The sequence below is a fragment of the Manduca sexta genome, chromosome 5, assembly GCF_014839805.1.
Source record: "Manduca sexta isolate Smith_Timp_Sample1 chromosome 5, JHU_Msex_v1.0, whole genome shotgun sequence".
Classification (NCBI taxonomy): Eukaryota; Metazoa; Arthropoda; class Insecta; order Lepidoptera; family Sphingidae; genus Manduca; species Manduca sexta.
Window position 1 is genome coordinate 3,744,207 of NC_051119.1, and position 23,386 is coordinate 3,767,592.

Below are 23,386 nucleotides of genomic sequence, written 5' to 3' on the forward strand. Positions count from 1 at the left end.
CAGTTTGAGTACACAATAATGGGAATATATCGCATAGATTTACTAAGTGGTTAAACTGCCATTTAACGGAAATACTGCATTATATGCAGTTTACATGTTTGTTTATTTATTAGATGTGGTGATAGCCTAGTTTGGAGTGGAACGGACTGCCGACACGAATGTTCGTAGGTAGAAAACCCAAGGGCACGCACCTCTGACTTTTCTGAAGTTATGTGTATTCTTTGTGAATTATCGCTGGCTTTAACTGTGAAGGAAACCTGCATATCTAAGTTCTTCATTATAAAGAATGTATGTCAAGTCTGCCAACATTAAGTCGTTGTGGAGAAAAGTCTTACCCCTCTTAGTAGTAGAGGAAGCCCGTGTCCAGTAGTGGGACAGTATTAATATAGGGCTGATATTATTTAATAATAAAACATTTTATACAGTGAGGTGAATATTTCTATAACGAATACTATTTGATTCATAAGTCACAAGTAAATTTTATTTGACATCATATTAAGTAATGTAGACAGTAATCATTTGAATACCACATTGGGAATATAAATTAGAGTGGGACTTTTATATTTGATGGGATTATACATTTATATGACACGTACATTAACTCAGAAGTTGTGAAACAGACGTAGAGACGGCAGACGTTGTCCTGTCTTAACTATGAATATTCAATTCGAATTGGTATTATAAATAGTATTTATTATTGTAATGCTCTATGATACACGCATTCTATCAATCGCTGACAGTTATTTCAAACAACTTACAGTTATGTAAAATTAATATTGTCGTTAAGTATTTTTTAATTTTCTAATGTTCTGCTCAACTTTCTTAATTTTTTCTTTTATAAGAACCTTCTTGTGGCAATCATTAACAAAACAAAAAAAATAATTAGCGAAATTATTCCATCCGTCCACGCGTGATGCGATGACCATTTTGCTTTATAACAATGACTTAGCATTTAATTTAGCAGACTTTAATTATTCCACTTCAATACGAGAATTAAGTCTACTATCTTGTTTTTTAAAGAATCCCTAGTATTTTTCGTACTTTTTATTTGTCCTATTGCTTTTTTGTTCGATTTGAATCACTGTCTTGATTGTCGAAAATTATAGAATGAAAATAAAGTATGCTAACAAACTATCATTGGGTTTGATTCGGATTAATCGGGCTGAGAGATCAACATTACAAATTTAATTCATTAATCCGACTTCAAAAAAACGAACAGATTCTCTATTCGACGATTATTTTTTGTTTGTTACCTCGGAAGTCATTTATTAACTGATTTGAAAAATCATTTATTTTATTTGAAGACCATGCTTCTACATTAGTTCTATTGAATTTCCTTTTAAAATCGTGTCAGTAGTTTGGTCTTTAGACTAAAATTACTGGTATAAGCATACTGTCCGAGCATATGAAATTTGCTTTTCTGCAACTTTTTCAGTTGTATTTTTTTCGGGAATATTCATTAACTCGGGCGGAGACGCGTGCATAAGGTAGTAAAAAATAAGTTATTTGTCGTAAGTATTATTTACTTTTATTCATTTAAAACAGAGTGTAAAACACACAGAAAAAACAAAATCTAGAATTCACCTTGTAGAACGTTAGGTTAAAGACTATTCATGGAAAAAAAGACTGTAATTTTTCCGCGATGAAACATAATTATGTTAATGTGCGACCTATGTGTGGCAAAAATCCGCGTTTACTTCCAACAAGATTTTCAATTAATTCATAAAATTAAGAGTGAGACCACGAATAACTACGTAGGTTGGTTAACATCAAACAGATGCTAACAATTTATAGTTTTAAAATAATATAATATACACTTCTATGGTGTGATATTTGCGCTAATTTTAGCTATCATTTATAAAGTAGTATATTTTGTCGTCAAGTGTACACTGTACAGCATCTGCGACGCAAATTGTGAACATTTTAATAGCCACCTAAGCATGATTTTACAAAAACGAGATATAAAACTCGTACCTTATATATAAACATGAGAACCAAACTGGTTCATTCACAATACACCCGTGCTACGAATAAGTCTAACGTATAGTTAAAATGTGGTTATTTATTTTAACTATAACTGTAATATCATCAGTGAGTGATGCAGCGAGGATTCTTGGTTTCTTCCCGACTCCTTCCATCAGCCATCAAGTGGCTTTCAGACCTCTAGTTCATGAGTTAGCGAGGCGAGGACACGAAGTAATCGTAGTGACCACAGATCCTGTATACCCGAAGGGGCAAGCACCAAAGAACTTGACAGAGATAGATGTCCACGACATCTCCTACGAAATTTGGAGAAAGCATTTCCTATCGACCACTACAGGGAAGAATGATGATCTATTCACCCAAGCAAATACAGTTATGGAACTATTTTCAACTATATTTGAACAACAAGTCCTTACTGATGAAGTGAAAGAACTCCTCAATGGCACTAAGAGTAATTTCGATTTGCTACTTTTGGAAGCTTGTGTGCGACCACTTCTTGCATTGACGCACGTGTTTAAAGCACCAACGATAGTAGTCAGTTCCTTTGGTGGATTGTATACAGTGTTCGATGCCGTGGGCGCTCCTACTCAACAGATCCTTTACCCTTCATCTCTTCGTCAAAGGGTATACGATTTGTCTCTCTGGGAGAAGATAAACGAACTTTATAATTATTATTACTTAAATAAACTGTTCGATGATTCTATTGTGAAAGAAGAGGCAATGATTAGGAGACTGTTTGGTCCTGATACTCCTTCCCTAGATGAATTGTTGAAGAACATGGACATGCTGTTTTTGAACGTGCATCCTATTTGGGAAAGGAATCGTCCGGTGCCGCCGAATGTGGTGTTCATGGGTGGGATACATCAGAACCCAACAAAGCCACTGCCTCAGGTAAGCAATAAAATATATATATATATATATATATATATTTGTATCTGACATACGTTTGTTAGCCTGGCAGGACCGGTTTATACAAACACACCGGTCTTGCGGGTGAGTGCTTTAGGCACAGCGATCCCTTAAGTGACCACGCTGAGGGCGACCATCTAAAGGGTCACGGCCTCGGCTCAGGACGGCCACTGATAAAAGAGGCGGAGACATCAACATAGCATAAAACATAATCTGTTTTATGGATATCCGACACGTGGATATGAAGGCCGTCACGCCGAGAGTATTAAACCGCCTACAAAACCACTAAAAATTAACATAACAGGTTATCAATTTTGAAGTGTCTAATTAAATTTAGACCGTATGTTGTTACTATACAACAGATTTTTATTTCATTTTATATTTATTAGGGAAAATAAAAAATTGTACGTAACAAATTAAGTACATAGTATTTTACATAACGTTTAAGCAAATGCACAATGCACACACTTTTCTAGGGAATACATAAGTATTTGTCAATTTTCTTTATTCGAAAGGTTTTCTTTAAATTTTTACATATATATTTAAAAAAAACATGCATATAAAAATATTAACAAAATAATGACCCTCCGATGGCGAAGCTCAAGACCCAGGTCACGCGCGGTTAGGGATTCAAAGTGAGGAATCTCCTCATAATGCGCGCCGTGTCCAGCAATACTGCCTTCTGCACCTGGCCTCCGACCCAATGGCGAATTGAGAGCTTCCGAAGATGTTGCTCGAGACTCTTTGGTATCAACCCATGCGCAGAAACGACAATCGGGACAATAATTGTAGAGTCCACATTCCACATAAGTAGTATTATCATTAATACAGGACTATGCTAATAGCAAACATAATATTATTTGGTTTTACAATATAATACGCTTAACAATAATAACATTAATACATTAAAAAGTTAACGTATTTATCTAGTTTAGCTAGCAATTTAAATGTTAATTAATAATTATAATTTATAATTTTCATAACAATAGTAAAAATAATACCGAAAGTGCATTGTTGCATCCTATTTTACTTCGACGAGTTTCCTGCTGCGTCATTACGATTCAAAGTCAAACACCATTATTTTAGATGTATATATTTTTAAGAATAAGTTTTAGGTATATATTTTTGAACAAAGTTTGTTGTTATAGCTAGTCGCTGGACCTCTCTTTTGAGTGCCTGTATTAGGCGACATCTCTCTTCTATAATTATATCTTCGCACATCTTTTTTTCATTATGATATTAAAAAAAAAAATTACAATTTGATAATTTTGACTTGTCTGTCAAAATTAGGAGTTATAACGCGCTAAGCATCTTCCAAGGCGTTGACGGATGCAACGCTTGGAAATTACCTTTTATAGGCACGTATTCCCAGGCATAGGGCCGCGGCGGAGTATAGCCACGGGTAGGAACGAAGTACTGCCGGCCTAGCATGCGCATCACGAGATATCTCGAGAACGAGAGTAGACAAATTGTCGATGTCGATAAATATCTCGTTTTCTCTAACATGCGCACCACGATCGACAAATTCCTCGTTGAAGACATAAGTTTACTCGTGAAGACAAACCGATGTTGCCCATTGAAATATATATTCTAAACATTTTATTTTCTAATATAGCTACAATGGTTTTAGTTCATTCAATTTTTATAAATCTATGATCCAATTAGGTTTTTTTGACGTTTTATGTGACAGTTTATGTCATAACAAAGAGCATAATGTAAATAAAAACGTAAATAAGTAAACAAATTCAAAATTAATAATAATATTGTACAATATAATAAGGATTCTAACACAAAATAACAGCTCCGCCCTATTTTGGAGTACGAAGTAACAAGACACAAATCAAATAAAATCTAATAAGACAATTATTTGTACGAGTATATGGTGCCCAAACCGGACTTTACCTCGGATGACTACGCCCCGCCGTGAGAACGATGTACCATAATGCCTAATGGAATCAATAGTCCAATCGGGAAGGAGATGGCTGTGGCTTTGGGCCTCACAAAATACCCAATTGATGTAAGTATAGTGAAACAATAACCTTATTAGCAAAACACCAATGTTGTAAGTTGAACTTTGCAGCCACAAAGCTCAAGTTTGTTCTTATTCGATGGTAATTGATGTTTTTTAGTATTAGTGTTTATTAAAATATGAAGTAAGTATATATTTTCTTTTTGTTTTAGTTCCGTGAATCAAGTGCCTCTATATTCATTGGAATGTCCCCAGCCCAGCAGTCAACACCATGTTGAAGAGCTTACCAAATACTACTCCCATAAAGTTTTTTAGTTGCTCGGTTTGAACTTAATACTTTAATGAAAATATGTATTTTTATAACCAGTTTTTTTTAAGAAAAACTACATTTTTTAAATACTTAATATCATGTATATATATTTCGTTAGGTATCTTTATTTATACACTAGATAAAACATCTGTATGTTAGGAAATTTGGTTCTGTTCTGTTGTGTTCTTGTTCTGTTGGTTTAGGAAATTAATAATATAAGTAAACTGCAGCAATTATTTGAGAGTGCAATTTCTGTTTCTTGTAAGTGTTCATAGTATTTCATTACAGTAATTGTAGGAAATTTGTTGTATAACAAGTTATTATGAAATATTCTATTGTTGCCTAAATTTGTGTAGAAGATTTTGTTGTAATAATGAAAACTATCTTGATATTTAAAATGTGAATATAATAAAATATACATTATTTACATAGGAAAATATCTATTTATTATAATTGAGGTCATCCTGCTTGTGAGACACTTGCAGGTACTGATAATTGTACAGGTGATTCTCACATATGATGGTCATTTATAATAGTTTCCTCCAGTGGAACACTGTAACATAAAATACTGCATTACCTACAGTTACTTAACAATAGTAATATAATGTGAAGTTGTACCAGTGGTAAAATAATATAGTCAAACAACTATTTGAAACAGTGTATAACCATATATCCATTATTGTTAAGTCCATCAGTATACAATCAGTGTAAATGAAGTTTTTAATAAAGTTTGTTTATATTGTTAAGTTGCATAGTAATAGTATCTTCTCCGATACCTGGCATTCACATTAAGAGTTTGGCTGTTTGAATCCATAATGTGACATTTTTTTGGTAACATATAGGTACTAGTTTTGCAAAACATTATGGTAAAACAAGTTACTCATTTGTATTTGTAGTATTAAAATAAACAAAATTAAAACTGCAATTAATCTGATTAAATAGCTCTTATTACCTCATTAGTTGGCACACTAATTTCATTTTTATGAAAGGTAACACGCTATGTATTAATTGTGAAGATATTTCTCAAAGTACATTCATTTTTTATTTCTATTAACTCTAATAATTAATTAATAGTACATTACCAGTTGAACCTTGGTGTCGCAGGCATCCTTCCACATTTTTGATATTGTGCACTTTGTGGCTCATTAGGAGGTAATATTTTTATATGGGTACAATCTAAGAGCCCTAACATACCTTGCACGTAAAATTCACGAGTCTCACCTAAAAAAAATAAAAATGATTCCATTATCTATAAATCAAAATACTTCAATTGATATTAAACTCAGCTACTTATGTAATTAAGTATGTAATAAATATATTCAATTACCTTTAAACGGACGGCTATGCCTTTGGCTTGAGACTCCAAATCGGGAGCAAACTTTTCTTTAATATATAATGCCATTCGTTTTGTAGCAAAGGGAAATCATAAATCAATTAAGTATAATATGTCTTCTTTCCACTTTACACGCCTCTCGTTTGTCGTATATCGATATTATTTTACTATAGTAAGATACCACCATCGCGTTTTAACGAATAAATTAAATTGATAATTTTCTCGGTTTATCTCTTCGTACAATATCAAAGAAGACAAATATCTCGTTTACGTGTGTCAAAAAACGATAAAATTATTTGCTCATGTTAGGGTTTGTAGACAAAAATACCACAGATTAATAAAACATTAATTTTTCTCTACTTTTCTCGTGACAAGTCGAGAAAATGAGCGCGCATGTTAGTGTCGGTAGACATATAGAGATAAACGACAAAATCACGAGAAAAAGTGTCGACAAAATTTTGTCGTCGTGCGCATGCTAGGCCGGCTGGACCCCTTCGGCTAAGCTCGTGAGTGCGCATGCGCCGGTTAGTAGTTATTACACATTGCCCGGCAGCTATGCGGACGTATGAAAATTAATTATTTATATACTACGTAAATATTTATGACAAATAAAAATAAGCAATAATGCATAATAATTATACGCGTTGAAGTACCTACCTGATTTCAATTAAAATATTTTTTTTAATTGACTACGACGGTAGTATTGTATTATGGTACGACTGCAGTACTGAGATTTCGGGTTCGTTCTCCGGATCGGGCAAAGTAATATCGGGTTTTTATACTCAGTATCTATGACTGAATTTGTGCCCGATATAGCGATAGGCTCGCACCCTATCACATCATGGGACGGAACATACTTGGCGAAAAGTGGGTGCCCTAGTTGCGCCTCTGCATACCCCTTCGGGGATAAATGCGGGATGTGTGTGTGGGTACAGCGATAGGCTCGCCTTCTATTATGGGACGAAATACACTCGGTGGGAAATAGGGGCACCAGTCGTGCCATTTACCAACCCTCTCGGGGATAAAAAGCGTGAATGTGTAATTATTTTAACCAAATTTAGAGCGGCACGACCGGATTGCCTGTTTTATTTTTTATTGTGTTCTTTACAATATATTATATCGATGGTTCCTAATTATCAAGACAAGGACTGTATTAAACATTAATTTAAAAAAAAATCAAAAAAAAATACAGTCGAATCGAGACCTCTTCCTTTTTTAAAGTCGGTTGAAAAACGGGAAACGTTTTCAATTTGGGTAATATTTCTGTATTATAATATTCGAAATCTAATAATCGATTTCAATAAAAAATTTAATGAGAGTCAAATTTGTTCGAGGTCGAATCAGGAAAATTTTGGATCGGTTATGTGGCGCTGTTGTTGAAACCCAAAAGTTGAAAGGGAGTTTACATTAAATTCGGAGTGGGAAGCCAACATCTGTGGAGCCCACTAGTAAAATATGAAACCTTTTAGAACCCAATACAAAAATAATCACCATTAATTGTATTTTTGAACCGTTCCCTTTACACCATTGAAGGTTCTAAGATCTCATTCCATTTTAAAGCTATACAAAATCTAACCCAAAAGAAGATTTAAAATTAGACCTTCATAGACGGAGAAATCGGTAAACATCTTTAACGTATATTCTATAGACATAAACGTCCATAATATAAACTATTTGTTCAAAATCAGAACTAAACTGGCAACCAAAACGTCACTGTTATAAACTATTTATTCACTTTACTTCTTTGACTAATATTTTTTATTCAAATCCAGGTTTACATTTAGACTCGAGTTCTTATATCGTAAGCGCCACCCCGTACACAACCACAAGCTGTCAAGATTAACCATACTATAGCATGGTTAATCTTAAAAGCTTGTGGCATAGCATACTAAAGTCAGTTTGAATGGATTGCAGTTCAATTTAGCTGAACACAATGAATGTTCGGATCGCCAAATCTAGTACGTAGTACATATATATAGATGGTGAATATACATAAAAAATTGTGCGCGTGCAATTTACACACGCAAAAGATAAAGTTTGTAAAATAGCCTAAGAGAGATTGAGATTGATATAGAGTGACAGAAGTATTAGCATAAATGTAAGGTTTATTATTGTGAAATTAACTTAATGAGATTAAAATATTCACATAAATATAATACACAAATAATACAACACGCTTGCTTTATACTAGAGCTTTGTAATACGCAGGCGCAAACACATATTAACAAAAGAATAAAAGGATGCAAAATGTAGTATACAGAACGCTGTTCCTTTGTTCAAACATCATGAAGCATTTTCGTTTCATCGAGTTTCAAAACACAACGATTCTAAAGAAATTTGACTTCAAAAATACATACAGATAAATATACAACCTCCTCCTTTTTTGAAGTTAAAACAAATAAAAATGAGGGAATAACAATCTGGAAACATAAGTCACTCGAGGTGAAAGATTATCTCCTCAGTGACTTGCATAGTTCTTGAAGTGTCGATGTTATCTTACTGATACAATTTTATTATCATAGTTATAATTGCAAAAGTTTAACATGAAAATCTTATGTTTGTATGTTTGAGTGTTTCTAAAAAGTAAACGCAGAAAATGCTGAACGAATTTGGATGAAATTGGCATACGGTAGATCAGGTCCCTGAATAACATAGGCTATTTACCCCAGTTGTATGATCCCGTGGGAAACATTAAAATTTTTAAACAGAGTTACTAAGGGGATTACGGTATCGTTTTCTAGATAATACTATGGATCTCTACAGTGATTTGGAGATTTTGTGTGGGAAAGACTCGGGCAAATCGCGAGCAAAAACTAAGCTAAATCGGCTTATGTAAAATCGCTATTCGTGATGATAGTATTGAATTATAGTACTGATATTATAGAATGAATCTCAATATTATCGATATTTAAAGGCGGAGTAGTTTGTGCTTCATCATAACATTTATAACACAAGAGGTGTTTGTGTGTAGAAATGGAAATATTTTTATTACTACTCGTGTTAGCTTCAGTGAGTGATGCGGCAAGGATCCTTGGTTTCTTCCCGACTCCTTCCATCAGCCACCAGGTCGCTTTTAGACCTCTGGTTCATGAACTAGCGAGGCGAGGACACGAAGTAATCGTAGTGACCACAGATCCTGTATACCCGAAGGGACAAGCACCACAGAACTTGATAGAAATAGACGTCCACGACATCTCCTATGGAAAGTGGGGAGAATTCTTAAAACTAACAACTGGGAAGAGTGATAGCACATTCGGACAAATGGATGCTGTAATGGGTCTTTATGGCAAAATATTTGAAGTGCAACTTCAAAATGATGTGATAAGAGATATCATCCAGAATAAAAATGACACGTTTGATTTATTACTTTTGGAGAACTGTGTCCGCCCGTCTTGGGTATTAACGCACGTCATAAAAGCCCCTGCGATATTTGTGAGCTCCTTTGGTGGGATGCAAGGGGTCTACGGTGCAACGGGAGCTCCGAATCAAATGTTCCTCTACCCTGAACCGATACGGCAAAGATTATTCAATTTGACAATTTTGGAGAAGATAACTGAACTGTACAACACTTTGTACCTCGAGTATAGGTATTTTTACTGGAGAGTAAAGGACAATGCAAGGAATAGGAGACTTTTTGGAGATGACGTTCCATCAGTGGAGAAATTGAAAAAGAATATGGATATGCTGTTTTTGAATCTGCATCCAGCGTGGGATAACAATCGTCCAGTGCCTCCCAACTTCGTCTACATGGGAGGAATACATCAACAACCAGAGAAGCAGTTGCCTACGGTGAGCGTTGATAAATTTAAATAAAGAACAATTTGCTGTTTATTTTTTTGAAAATCACGTATCTATATATATATAAATGAATCCCTATTTAACTTGGTCACGTCATCACGCGTGAACGGCTGGACCGATTTCACTACTTTTTTTGTTGTGTTTGTTATTGTCAGGAGAAGGTTCTTGCGACAAAAAAATTATGGTAGTTTAGCGCACATTAGAAAACTTAAAAACTCTGAACGACAATATTAATTTTACATAACTGTCAGTGGTTTGAAATAACTGTCAACGATTGACAGAATGCGCGCTGCAAATTCATAGTTAACACGGGACAACGTCTATCGGGTCAGCTAGTTATCAATAAAATTTGAGTATATTTATACCTAGCTTTAACATTCCCATACTAACTGAAGAATTACTGAGCTATCCAGTTCGGAGATTTTCCTCAGCCTAGACTGCATGGATGACTACTCTAAAGAATCAGCTACAAAATTACATTTCTTTACTGAATGTTATACTTATTTGTTTCTATGTACATTTTTCTTATACAGGGTCATTTTGACAGTGTAGTAATAGTGACTTTAGGGCGCGTAAAATTAAAATTACTTTTTATTAATATTTATTTTGTTCAAAACTTACACTTTTTTATTTTACATCTACGGCTCAAGTAACTTATTGTAAAGTGTCATTACCAAGTAGATAAGTATGTGGTTTATTTAATAACGCGATGTCAAAATGACCCTGTATAAATGGACATGATTTACAAATATTCCTCAAACGTTTCATGAAATGCTGAGACTGTTCAGCGCAATCAAATATTGGACATCTATTTATGGTCGGAGTAAAAATCAATATTATTGAGAACATAAAATAATCACACATTATCTAGTTAGGAAAATTTTCATATTTGCTAATAATTTGCAAACGATTACAAGTGCGTACACTCAACGAATCAGTGCTTCTCAAACGACACGTGATACCGTATCTACTGACTAGTCATTGTGTTTATTTATATGACAACTGATTTAAATACGAACATTATTCAAGTGGCATGCGGAAGACAAACGTGTAGTAGAAACTTATCTAAAATGTTATTCGTAATAGTTTTAACTGCTATAGCAGCTGTAGGCGATGCAGCAAGGATCTTGGGGTTCTTTCCTACTCCTTCCATCAGCCATCAATAGGCGTTCAGGCCTCTGACTCAAGAATTAGTGAGGCGAGGACACGAAGTAATCGTGGTGACGACAGATCCAGCCTTTCCGAAGGGACAAGCACCCCAAAACCTAACAGAAATAGACGTCCACGACATCTCATATGAGACTTGGAGAAAGAATCTTTTCGGGACTACGAGCGGAAGGAGCGATGACACGTACTCTCAACTGCGTACTATTATGAACATGCAAAGTACTATATTTGAGCAGCAAATTCTTAATGAAGAAGTGCAAGATATTATAAAAAACCAAAACAATACATTCGATCTGTTACTTATAGAACAATGTTTTCGTTCAACTTGGGGTCTGACGCATGTTATCAAAGCCCCAGTTATATCTGTAAGTTCCTTTGGAGGAATATACGGAATATATGACAAATTAGGAGCTCCAAGTCATCCTTTAATTTACCCTGACGTCGTCCGACAAAGATTGTACGATTTGACGATATGGGAGAAAATAGGAGAGCTCTACCATAATTACTACATGAATAATATGTTTGATAGTTACATCGAAGTTGAGAATAGATCAAATAGAAAACTTTTCGGGCCTGACACGCCTTCAGTGACGGAGTTGGTTAAGTATATGGACATGCTGTTTTTGAACGTGCATCCTATTTGGGAGGACAACCGTCCGGTGCCACCAAATGTGGTGTTCATGGGTGGGATACATCAGAAACCTGAGAAACAACTGCCTAAGGTAAGACTATGTTTTGAGAAAAGAGTGGCCCAACATGAGTGTTATCGATCGTCAATTGTTAGATACTAATGTGTGATTAATATATCTAATAATATATCTTGTGTAGTGGGAACGAGAATTCACTTTTCCTGATACCAATGGCATAAGCCGGCTACTTTACGTCTAGTGCTATAACTTATGACTAATCAAATAAAATTTTAGTAGAGCAAACATTAGAATATATATTATAAAAAAAAAAACATATTTATCATTATCATTCAACACCACAGATTATGCTTTTTATTGCTTGGCAAAAAGCTTATCTTCTAACTTGTAACGGATACAACAAATTACACTAAAAAACTAAAATAATTAATTACAATGAGGTCTCATATTTTATAATAACGACACGCTTATCCATTATATTATATGCCTGTTTTCTGTCAAACAAAACATTGATGAATTGTACACATCATACGTTCCTCTTAAATCATTCCGTACATTTGTGATAACCCTATAGTATGAAAATGTATGAAGTTTTGAGTTTATCATGGTCAAACAGACAGACGCGGCACTAATTCTTTGTGACCTATATCTATCTCAGTCACAAGTCCTACATCTATCTTAGTCTATTATAAAAATATATTATAAATGTAGATATCTATATGAACGATAGGTTCGCTATGAACACCATCTATTTATAGTAATACGAAGTGGCATTTGCTAAATATGGTAATTAATTTATTTCTCGACTTTCTTTTTCCTAAAAATCTACCTCAGTATTGAGATGAATATCGATTCACATAGACTGAATTATATGTGGAATACATATCAACATTTTTCTTATTACGACAACATTGCTATTTATAGGAAGTTTTTATAATTTTGAAAAGAAGCAAAATTATAAAAAAAACTTCTGCTATTAAGAGGGATTGGAAGGTGGGGAAATGATTGTATTGTCCACATAAAATGAACCCAATACGCATACGACTAAGAGTTGTGTAAACGTACCAAACACATTGAATGCAATGTGCACTCGGCCTGCAAGTTATCAGTTTTATCTATATCACTACCATTTGTCCTCAAAGCCAAGCAAATATCGAGCTATAATAAAAACTTCGAGTGACAATATAAGACTGCATAATTTAAAATGACGCTGCGCATGTAATATATAAATTGTTTGAACAAAAATGTACCATATCATTCCGTAGTTTCATAGGAGACGAACGTGTGATAGGATGATAAAAATGTGGTTGTACGTGTTAATAGTTACTGTGATATCGACCGACGCGGCCAGGATCCTGGGGTACTTCCCGACTCCCTCCCTCAGCCATCAAGTGGTATTCAGACCTCTTACTCAAGAGCTGGCAAAGCGAGGACACGAAGTGATCGTCGTCACCACAGATCCGGCCTTCCCGAAAGGACAAACGCCACCAAATTTAACCGAGATAGATGTTCATGATATTTCCTATGCAGTGTGGAGGAAGCATTTTTTAACAACCACAACTGGGAAAAATGATGACACGGTCACTCAAATGACAGCCATTATGACCGTCATACAAGCAATACACGAACAACAACTATTTAATGACGAAGTGAATGCTCTCATCAAAAGCAAAAATAATACGTTTGATTTGGTGTTATTAGAACAGTGTTTCCGTCCAGCTTGGGTCCTTACCCATATCTTCAAAGCCCCGACTGTATTCGTTAGTTCACTCGGTGCAGTGTTTGGAATGTACGAAGCATTTGGCGCTCCTGGTCACCCATTACTATATCCTATAAATACTCGGCAAAAATTATATAACCTGTCGCCTTTCGAGAAGATAAGCGAATTTTACAATCACTATTTCTTCGAGAACTTATTCGATAGCTTTATTGAGCATAACGATAAACTGAATAGAAAGATTTTCGGACCCGATACGCCTTCGGTGAGGGACTGTGCTAAAGATATTGATATGATGTTAGTGAACGTGCATCCTATTTGGGAGGACAATCGTCCCGTACCACCGAATGTGGTGTTCATGGGTGGAATACATCAGAAACCTAAAAAAGAACTGCCTAAGGTAAGATTATGTTTTGAGAAAAGTGCGGCCCAAAATGTGTGTTTTCGATTATAAATTGTGAGATACTGATGTGTGACTGACAAAAATATATCTTGTGTTGTGGGTGCCAGAATTCACATTTCCTGATATCAATGGCATAAGCCGGATACTTTACGTCTAGTGCTATAACTTATAACTAATCAAATAAAACTTTAGTAGAGCAAACATTAGAATATATATTATAAAAAAAAAAAAACATATTTATCATTATCATTCAACACCACAGATTATGCTTTTTATTGCTTGGCAAAAAGGTTATCTTCTAACTTGTAACGGATACAACAAATTACACTAAAAAAACTAAAATAATTAATTACAATGAGGTCTCATATTTTATAATAGCGACACGCTTATCCATTATATTGTATGCCTATTTTGTGTCAAACAAAACATTTGTGAATTATACTCATAAACTTTCCTGTTGAATCATTCCGTTCATTTGTGATAACTCTAAACTATGAAAATGTATGTAGTTTTGAGCTTATGACGGTTAAAGAGACATATGGGGCACATATTCACTGTAGTTTCTGTAGTCACTGTAGTCCTAGATCTATCCTAGTCACTACATAGTATAAAACAAAATCGCTTTCTCTGTCCCTATGTCCCTTTGTATGCTTAAATCTTTAAAACTACGCAACGGATTTTGATGCGGTTTTTTAATAGATAGAGTGATTCAAGAGGAAGGTTTATATGTATTATAATAACATCCATTAAATAGTGGAGAAATACTCTTATTTTGTTATGTTATACCCGTGCGAAGCCAGAGCGGGCCGGTATGTTTTTATATATAACGTTCACAGATTTTCTATAGTGTATTCAGTATCAGCATTGCACCCGCGCGAAGCCGGGGCGGGTCGCTAGTTTGTTATAAAACACAATGTAGCTAATTATTGGAATGATAGGTTCGATACGAACGCCATCTATCGATAGTAATACGAAGTGGCATTTGCTATACATGGTAATTAATTTATTTTTCGACTTTCGGTTTTTTGTTTGGGTTCCAAATATTATTATTTTTTAAAAAATATCTCGGTATTGAGATGAATATCGATCCACATATACTAAATTTTATGTGGACTACATATCAATTTTTTTAATTCCTACAACAGTGCTATGCATAGAATATAAAAGTATTCTATATTTCAAGCTGACTCTAACCGAAAATAAAAAAAAAATCTTATGTTATTGAGAAGGATTAGAAGATGGGGCAGTGATTTTATTGTCCACATAAAATGAACCCAATATGCATACGACTAGAGTTGTGTAAACATACGAAACACATTGTATGCAGTTTTGAATATATCACCACCGTTTGTCCTCAAAGTTAAGCAAATCTCGAGCTATAATAAAAACTTCGAGTGACAATGTAAGACTGCATAATTTAAGATGACGCTGCGCATGTAATATATAACTTGTTTGAATAAAAAATGTACCATATCATTCCGTAGTTTCGTAGGAGACGAACGTGTGATAGGATGATAAAAATGTGGTTGTACGTGTTAATAGTTACTGTGATATCGACCGACGCGGCCAGGATCCTAGGGTACTTCCCGACTCCCTCCCTCAGCCATCAAGTGGTATTCAGACCTCTTACTCAAGAGCTGGCAAAGCGAGGACACGAAGTGATCGTCGTCACCACAGATCCGGCCTTCCCGAAAGGACAAACGCCACCAAACTTAACCGAGATAGATGTTCATGATGTTTCTTACGAAGTATGGAGGGAGCAATTTGTAACAACAACAACTGGGAAAACTGATGACACGGTCACACAATTGACAGCTGCTATGACCGTCATGCAAGCAATACACGAACAACAACTATTTAATGACGAAGTCAATGCTCTCATCAAAAGCAAAAATAATACGTTTGATTTAGTGTTATTAGAACAATGTTTCCGTCCAGCTTGGGTCCTTACCTATATCTTCAAAGCCCCAACTGTATTCGTCAGTTCGTTCGGTGCAATATTTGGAATGTACGAATCATTTGGCGCTCCTGGTCATCCATTACTATATCCTATTAGTACTCGGCAAAAATTATATAACCTGTCGCCTTTAGAGAAGATAAGCGAATTTTACAATCACTATTTCTTCGAGAACTTATTCGATAGTTTTATTGAGCACAACGATAAACTGAATAGAAAGATTTTCGGACCTGATACGCCATCCGTAAGGGACTTTGCTAAAGATATTGATATGATGTTAGTGAACGTGCATCCTATTTGGGAGGACAATCGTCCCGTACCACCGAATGTGGTGTTCATAGGCGGGATACATGAAAAGCCTGAAAAACCATTGCCCAAGGTGAGCCTAAAATTTACGATAGTAACGACGTAGATTAAGTACAATTTCAAAGGCAAATAAACGTCTGTCATATTTTACCATTTCTACACTTGAAATATTATTGATTCGTAAGTTGATAAATCGAAAGTCTCATTTCCTGAGAACTACTACCTTTTAATATGCAGTCACGATTTAATTTTAAGCGTGTTCAAAATTTAAAAATAGTGAAATTTTTCCCTCCACCTTCATAGAAATTGTAAATCGTTAAGAAATATCTTAGAAAAATAATTATTGCCAGGATTTTATTTTTATTATTTTTTTTGGAATCACCAACAGCTTCTTATATGCTGTTCTTGATAATTAGATAAGGTGTTATATTTAATACTTGAAGAATCTTATCTTTAATGTAATGACATAACATCATCACACATGTAATAAGCAATCTTGATTATTTTGTTTTTTGATCTCAAGCCGGTTTTAGATAAAGTGTTAATTTTGTTTAATATGTTAAACATTCCGTCCAGAAATTTAAGAAATTAGTATTTTATTTTTAGACATATACTCTGTGGCTATCATCAACTATAATAAGCGCTTTTTTTTATAAAGATTTCAATACGAATTTGCTCATAACCTACAATTTAAAGTTTTGCTGGTGGTAGGATATATTATATCCGCCCAGATAGCAACCACCGTGCACAAGGTGCCAAATCCTGCCATAGTGGCCCACGTCATTGTGTCGCGTTCCGGGATCAGTATGTATATATCCGGTTCCAACGGGCCGGCAGCATTGTGTCGACTATCGTAGGGTTATCATCTCTCGTCAGTCGACAATCTATTGCAAACCTACCCTACTTACCATCAGGTGCATTGGGAACACTTTGATGTCCGTATAAAAAAACGTTTATTTATATAATGGTTTTAACAACATTACTTGCATAATTTATGTGCATTTAATAGAATGATTATGTATAAATTTGCTATTCGTTCTAGAAGTTGTTTGTAATAAAAATAAAAACAAAACCTAGACGTCAGAATCCGTGCTATGCTTTGTGTTAATATCATTTGAGATGTTGATATCTATATATATATAAAAATGAATCCCTATTTCCCTTGGTCACGGCATCACGCGTGAATGGCTGGACCGATTTTATGATATATTTTTTTGTTGTGGCCATTATTATCAGGAGAAGGTTATAATGAAAGAAAAAATTCAAAAAATTGCGCGGAAAATTAGAAAATTTAAGAAACTTAACGAAAATAATTTAATTTTAATAACTGTCAGTTGTTTGAAATAACTGTCAGCAATTGATAGAATGCACACTTCAAATTCATAGTTAAGATGGGACAACGTCTGTCGGGTAAACTAGTTTGTTTATAAAATTGCGACGATCTTAAAATGCTGAGATTAACTTAAGAGCGTCTCAACTCATAACACATTTCAGAACGAAATTGAAATGCATGCATTAATACGACCCTGAGATTATTTTCAGAATCTTCCATTCAAGGTATTTCATATACTATAACTCATCAGTGGTCACGATTAAGTAGTAAATTTTACTAATAGAATTAAATAATAACTAAAATAACTTCATTGTAACAGTCATGTTTTGGATCAGCTATAAACGAGAACTTTATCAAATAATATTTTTTTTCTATTGTGAAAATTTGTAGTATTTATATTTATTACCTTTACCGGAAGCGAAGCTGGGAACAAAACCTAGTATGTATCGGTGAGCATGACAAGAAGTACATTGCGTAATATTATACAAAGTATACTAATCATGAACAGGTTTGTAAATGGTAAATACATTTTAGCAATGTCTGCCGATATTTTTAGCGACTACCGTACACAAGGTGTTAAAACTCGCTATAGTGGCCCACATAAGTGTGTTAATCCGGTTTCAACAGGCCGACATAATTGTGTCGACTGTCGAGGGGTAATCATCTCAGCAGTCGACAATCTATTAGACCCCACTCCACTAATCATCAGATGCAGAGAAATCATTTTGCCGTGCTCGAATTAAGATAACTGCAGCTTTATCAAATTATTTCTGATAACACATATTACTTTATTCATAACTAGCTTTTGTTCGTGGCTCTGTCCGCATGTTAAAGATTTTCCGAGACCAATTTTTTATCAGGATAAAAGCTTATAGCACTCAAGAATAATGTAGCTTCATGTTAGTGATAGAATTTTCAAAATCGATCCATTAGTTAAAGAAATTAGTCCCTATAAAACTGAGACACTTTTCCTCTTTACATTAGTATAGATTTCCGATACGAAGTCACGTCTAGTTTATTAAGGTCATTGCCTTTTGAGATATTTAATCTAATCCTTATAATTTACTTGGAATTATTACTGGACCGCATCTATATATATAAAACAAAGAAGGTTTGTTACAACACTTATAACTCGAGATCTGCTGAACCAATTTTCATGGTTATTGATTCGTTGGATTTGTCTCCGCCCCGAATAGCAGAATACATCTTAAAAACAATGAAAACTCGATGTGTAATAATACTTAATCGTTTCAATAAATGCTCATTTTTGTTTATTACATGTCAAACATTTGTTGTCCAATCCTGTCAAATACTGTAACAACTATTCATGTGTACGTTCAGAAATTTATTTCAATCTCGAATAGAAGTGTATAGACAAATCGAGAAAAATCTAAAATAGCTCGGAATATTACCTAAGATTTATTCTACAGGTTAACAAAAGTGTAAATGTCTTTTTATAGGTTGTCTATGATTTTTCTTGATATGCTATTGTCTATGTCTCGAAAGTTCAGGCACTGTTATTATATTTGGTGATTTTATGTGGTTTTGTGCGAGTGCATATTCAGTACCTATTACTATTAATAACAATGCCGCGTCCTAGAAGATCTAATCTTTCCCAGCGGAGCCGTAATGCAATTAGGCAACGGGATATCGCGAGTCAATCATCTGATGAAAAACGAGAAATTGCACGAGAAGAGCGCCGCGTTAGTATGGAGCAAAGAAGGACCTTATCCGTGCTTCTCAAACACAAGAGCAAAGAGAGGCAGCCCGTGAAACGGCTAGGTTAGAAACGAGAAATCGTCGAGCTTATCGTTCAGATGAACAGAGGAATAATCTTCGAAGTGCAAGAAGAAATGGTTCAAGTATTGATTTGAATCGAGCAGCGTTTCTATATGATTGCACCATCGACTACAGCTTGCATCTTTTAGTTCGCATTGGTCCAATGGACGTTGTTTGCCAGCATTGTGGCGCATTGAAGTTTGCTGGTGAAACGCCCGGTTTGTGCTGCCTTAGTGGTAAAGTGAAATTGCCATTATTGGTCCCGCCACCAGAGCCATTGTGTTCCCTGTTTTATGGCGAAACACTAGAATCACGACATTTTCTAGCGAACACTCAACAATACAATGTCTGTTTCCAAATGACTTCATTTGGGGCGGAACTTATCGAAAAACACGGATATAATCCGACAAAGCCTAAATAAGTTCAGCTAAAAGGTAACACGACACTCATTGACTGTTAGGCGGTACGAAGTTCGCCGGGTCAGCTAGTTATAGAATAGATGAAGTTATTAATATAATAGATAAAGTCTATTTTAATTCACATAATATTTCGATAAAAACTTAGAGCATTTAAAAGTTGCAACTAACAACACTATTGAGAATTTTGAATTAAATAAATCTTGAAACATAACAATTTAAATCACATTGCCCAGTCATTGAATACGTTGGACACAATGTCCTTCAAATTTGGAACATAAATATACTTGGACACTATTGCTATGCGACAGTATATAACCTGGCGCATTCTATTATATAAGAAATCCATTTACAAAAGACTCCTAACAGTATTTTTTGTTGCAGGAACTGAAAACCTATTTAGATTCGTCCAAAAACGGCGTTATCTATATAAGCTTCGGCACCAATGTGATGCCATCGATGCTGCCTCCAGAGAGAATCCAGATCCTGGTGAAAGTGTTCTCCAAGCTGCCCTACGATGTCCTGTGGAAGTATGATAAGGATGAACTGCCTGGAAGGTCAAAGAACATTAGATTGGAGAAGTGGTTGCCGCAGTCTGATTTACTCAGTGAGTAACTTTTACATGTGATAAATTGAAAATATGACAAAGGTTTCTAAATTGATCACGTCAGTGCCATGTATTTAAAAACTCCACTAATTCCCATAGAAGCAAATTACTCCGACAATAAAGCCCACGTGTTAACCAGGACATAGCCTATCTGTGAGGGAAATTCATCCAAATATGTCTGTTTCTGCGTTTACTTTTAACGAAAATTAATTTTCACTCGAAGCTATGCTATTACTAAATAATATAAGACTAGTAAGATATTAGTAAAATTATGTTAGCAAGATAGCCAAATATAGCCTTCAATCTTTTGACCGTCGCATTCCTATCCTTAATTGTATCATTAAATACATTTACCAAGTCCAGAAAGCCTGTTGCTGGGTATTCACGTTCAATTGCATTGCTATTTATATTTAAAAAAACACCTATGTTCTTCATAGTCATTAACTAAAATGTCCACTATTAAGTTACGGTCTCTTCCAAAGATCACCAGATCGACGTGTTGAAAGGGATCTGCATCCATACAAATCCTGCGATTATTATCGGATCGATTTAAATTTATTTTTATCAGAAAAAATTACCCAATAACGATTGTTCCAGGACATCCAAAAGTGAAGATGTTCATTACACAAGGAGGTCTGCAGTCAACAGATGAAGCCATCACAGCCGGAGTGCCACTCATAGGAGTGCCCATGCTCGGAGATCAGTGGTACAACGTGGACCACTACGTCCACCACAAAATTGGACTCAGGCTCGACATGGAAACCCTCACCGAAGAGACGTTTATGGATGCTGTCAAAACTATATTGAATGATGACAGGTATGTGCGATTTTTTCAATCCGCTTGTATTAATTTTTAGTTTATTTCACGGCAAAGTAACTCACTGCACCTGATTGACTGATTGAGCTTTTTTTAAAGACACTCTTCTTTCAGCTACCGCAAGAACATCATTCGCCTCCGAGAGATAATGCACGACCAGCCCCAAAAACCCTTGGAGCGCGCAGTGTGGTGGGCAGAACACGTCATCCGTCACAAAGGAGCGAAGCACCTTAAATCGTCAGCAGCAAATCTTACTTGGGCGGAGTACTACGAAATCGAGTTAATATCTATCTTACTAGTAGCTTTATTGTCCATAGTATTAGTAATTAGTTCAATTATATATTTCATATGGAAATATGTTTCTAAGAATTTCATAACTACTGTTAAGTTTAAGAAATTGTAAATTTAGTTAGAGGCTTAAATATTTTTAGTAAGTAAACATATAAGTGTGTCGTTATGCGAATTTGATGCAACAGATAATACATTAGCTAAAGAATATGAAGCTGGACTTCAAAATACGAATTTAAATAATGAAATCTTAATTTTTTATACTTTTTGGACTATTTAATAAATTATTCCTTTATTCGATTTCTTTTTCAAACCAACCAAAATTTCTGAAATTAAGTTAATGCAGAATTGTTAGCATTAAACAAATAAAATTAATAAATCGATTGAACAAACAAGAAATAGCGCGAGCCGTCACCTACTGTTTTCCATGTGAGGGATGTGGCATCGAGATCCTAAGGCAGGAATCCGGCCAACAAGAAAGCCGCCTTAAATGAGACCACGTGGTCCACTTTGATCGCCCGTTAGACCACTATTCTCTGTGGGTCTGCGCATTACAGTGATGCAGCGATCGCTCAGGGGCCCAAACGGGCCTGGGACAGGACCATGGACTGCACGACCTTGATATAATCTTTAACAAGGAATACCAAAACCTTTCAAGTTGGGCAACATGGTAGAAACAGCGTCACGGGACAGTGTTGTCCCCACCTTTTTAAAGTGGGTGCGGTATTTTCATCGAGTATTTAGAACTAGACATAAATACTTGATGCGTTTATGCCGTCTTGCCATATTGTTTAACTAAATGAGTTTAATGAAAGAATAATAATAATTTATTTTAACTCAATATGACTTTTTTGTTAAACTGTGGTGTTGTTACATTTGTTTTAAAAAATAAAGGAAAATAAAACTTCTTGGTTTCATTCATGTCCAATTTTTATATTACTATCCCTCAAATTATTCAAATATCTATTACAAATACAATTTTACTATATTATAAAACCTTGCACTTCGATTCCATTCGCCCAAGAACAAAATTCCTTTTTCCAATTTTAGGGGACAAATGGCCCCTACAATATATTAATCTAGGATTTATTATATACGTGTGCATCATCATCCTTAGCATATTCGCCAGAAACAAGGTCTTCTCCAAAGATTTCCATACTGAACTAGTAACAGCCGGTATCAAGCCTGAGATCTTTATCAATTTGTTGGTTTTCCTTTGAGTTGAACTTCCGTATGCCTCCGTCTCCATTTAAGAGACTTTTTTACGGTGTTTTTTTTGTAAGACACTTATAAGACTCATTAGCAACTTTAAAACCTACGTACATCTTATTTCGGTATAGTTAATGATACAATATCACGAGTTCTTAACACCAGATTTATAAAACCTCGTCATGATGACTAGCAGTAATTCTTTAGTAGTTTTTGTGACCACGCACCACGTTCGTGTTGCGTGCGAGCCTTTTGATTATAGTCAAGGTCTCTGCATATTTTTTTAATCTCTTGGCAGGGTTAGTTGATTCTATTTACCAGATTCGGAACGGAGTGGGGTCCAAATAGTGTCAACGGACAGAGGATGATAATTACTCGTCAGTCGACATTTATGCTGGTTTGTTTAAAATTGCCTGTAAAAAAGGTGTTGAATATATA

The 23,386-nt window shown here is 35.0% G+C and overlaps 1 protein-coding gene across 8 annotated transcripts in view; it reads left to right on the top strand.

Annotated features, from left to right (window-relative positions):
• Nucleotides 1–22,658, top strand: part of LOC115452060 (UDP-glucuronosyltransferase 2B4) — a 32,344-nt gene extending 9,686 nt beyond the window's left edge. For 2 of the 8 annotated variants that reach the window (XM_037444141.1, XM_037444162.1), the window contains exons 2-4: nt 20,412–20,634; nt 21,232–21,451; nt 21,566–22,658. In XM_037444141.1, the coding sequence (XP_037300038.1) occupies nt 20,412–20,634; nt 21,232–21,451; nt 21,566–21,854 (732 nt within the window). In that variant the 3' untranslated portion in view covers nt 21,855–22,658. Of the gene's footprint in view, nt 1–2,023; nt 2,875–9,462; nt 10,294–11,324; nt 12,192–13,327; nt 14,234–15,691; nt 16,573–20,411; nt 20,635–21,231; nt 21,452–21,565 lie in introns of those variants that run through there. The other 6 variants (XM_037444152.1, XM_037444158.1, XM_030180508.2 and 3 more) reach the window with 6 other exon arrangements.
• Nucleotides 22,659–23,386: the final 728 nt, after the last annotated feature.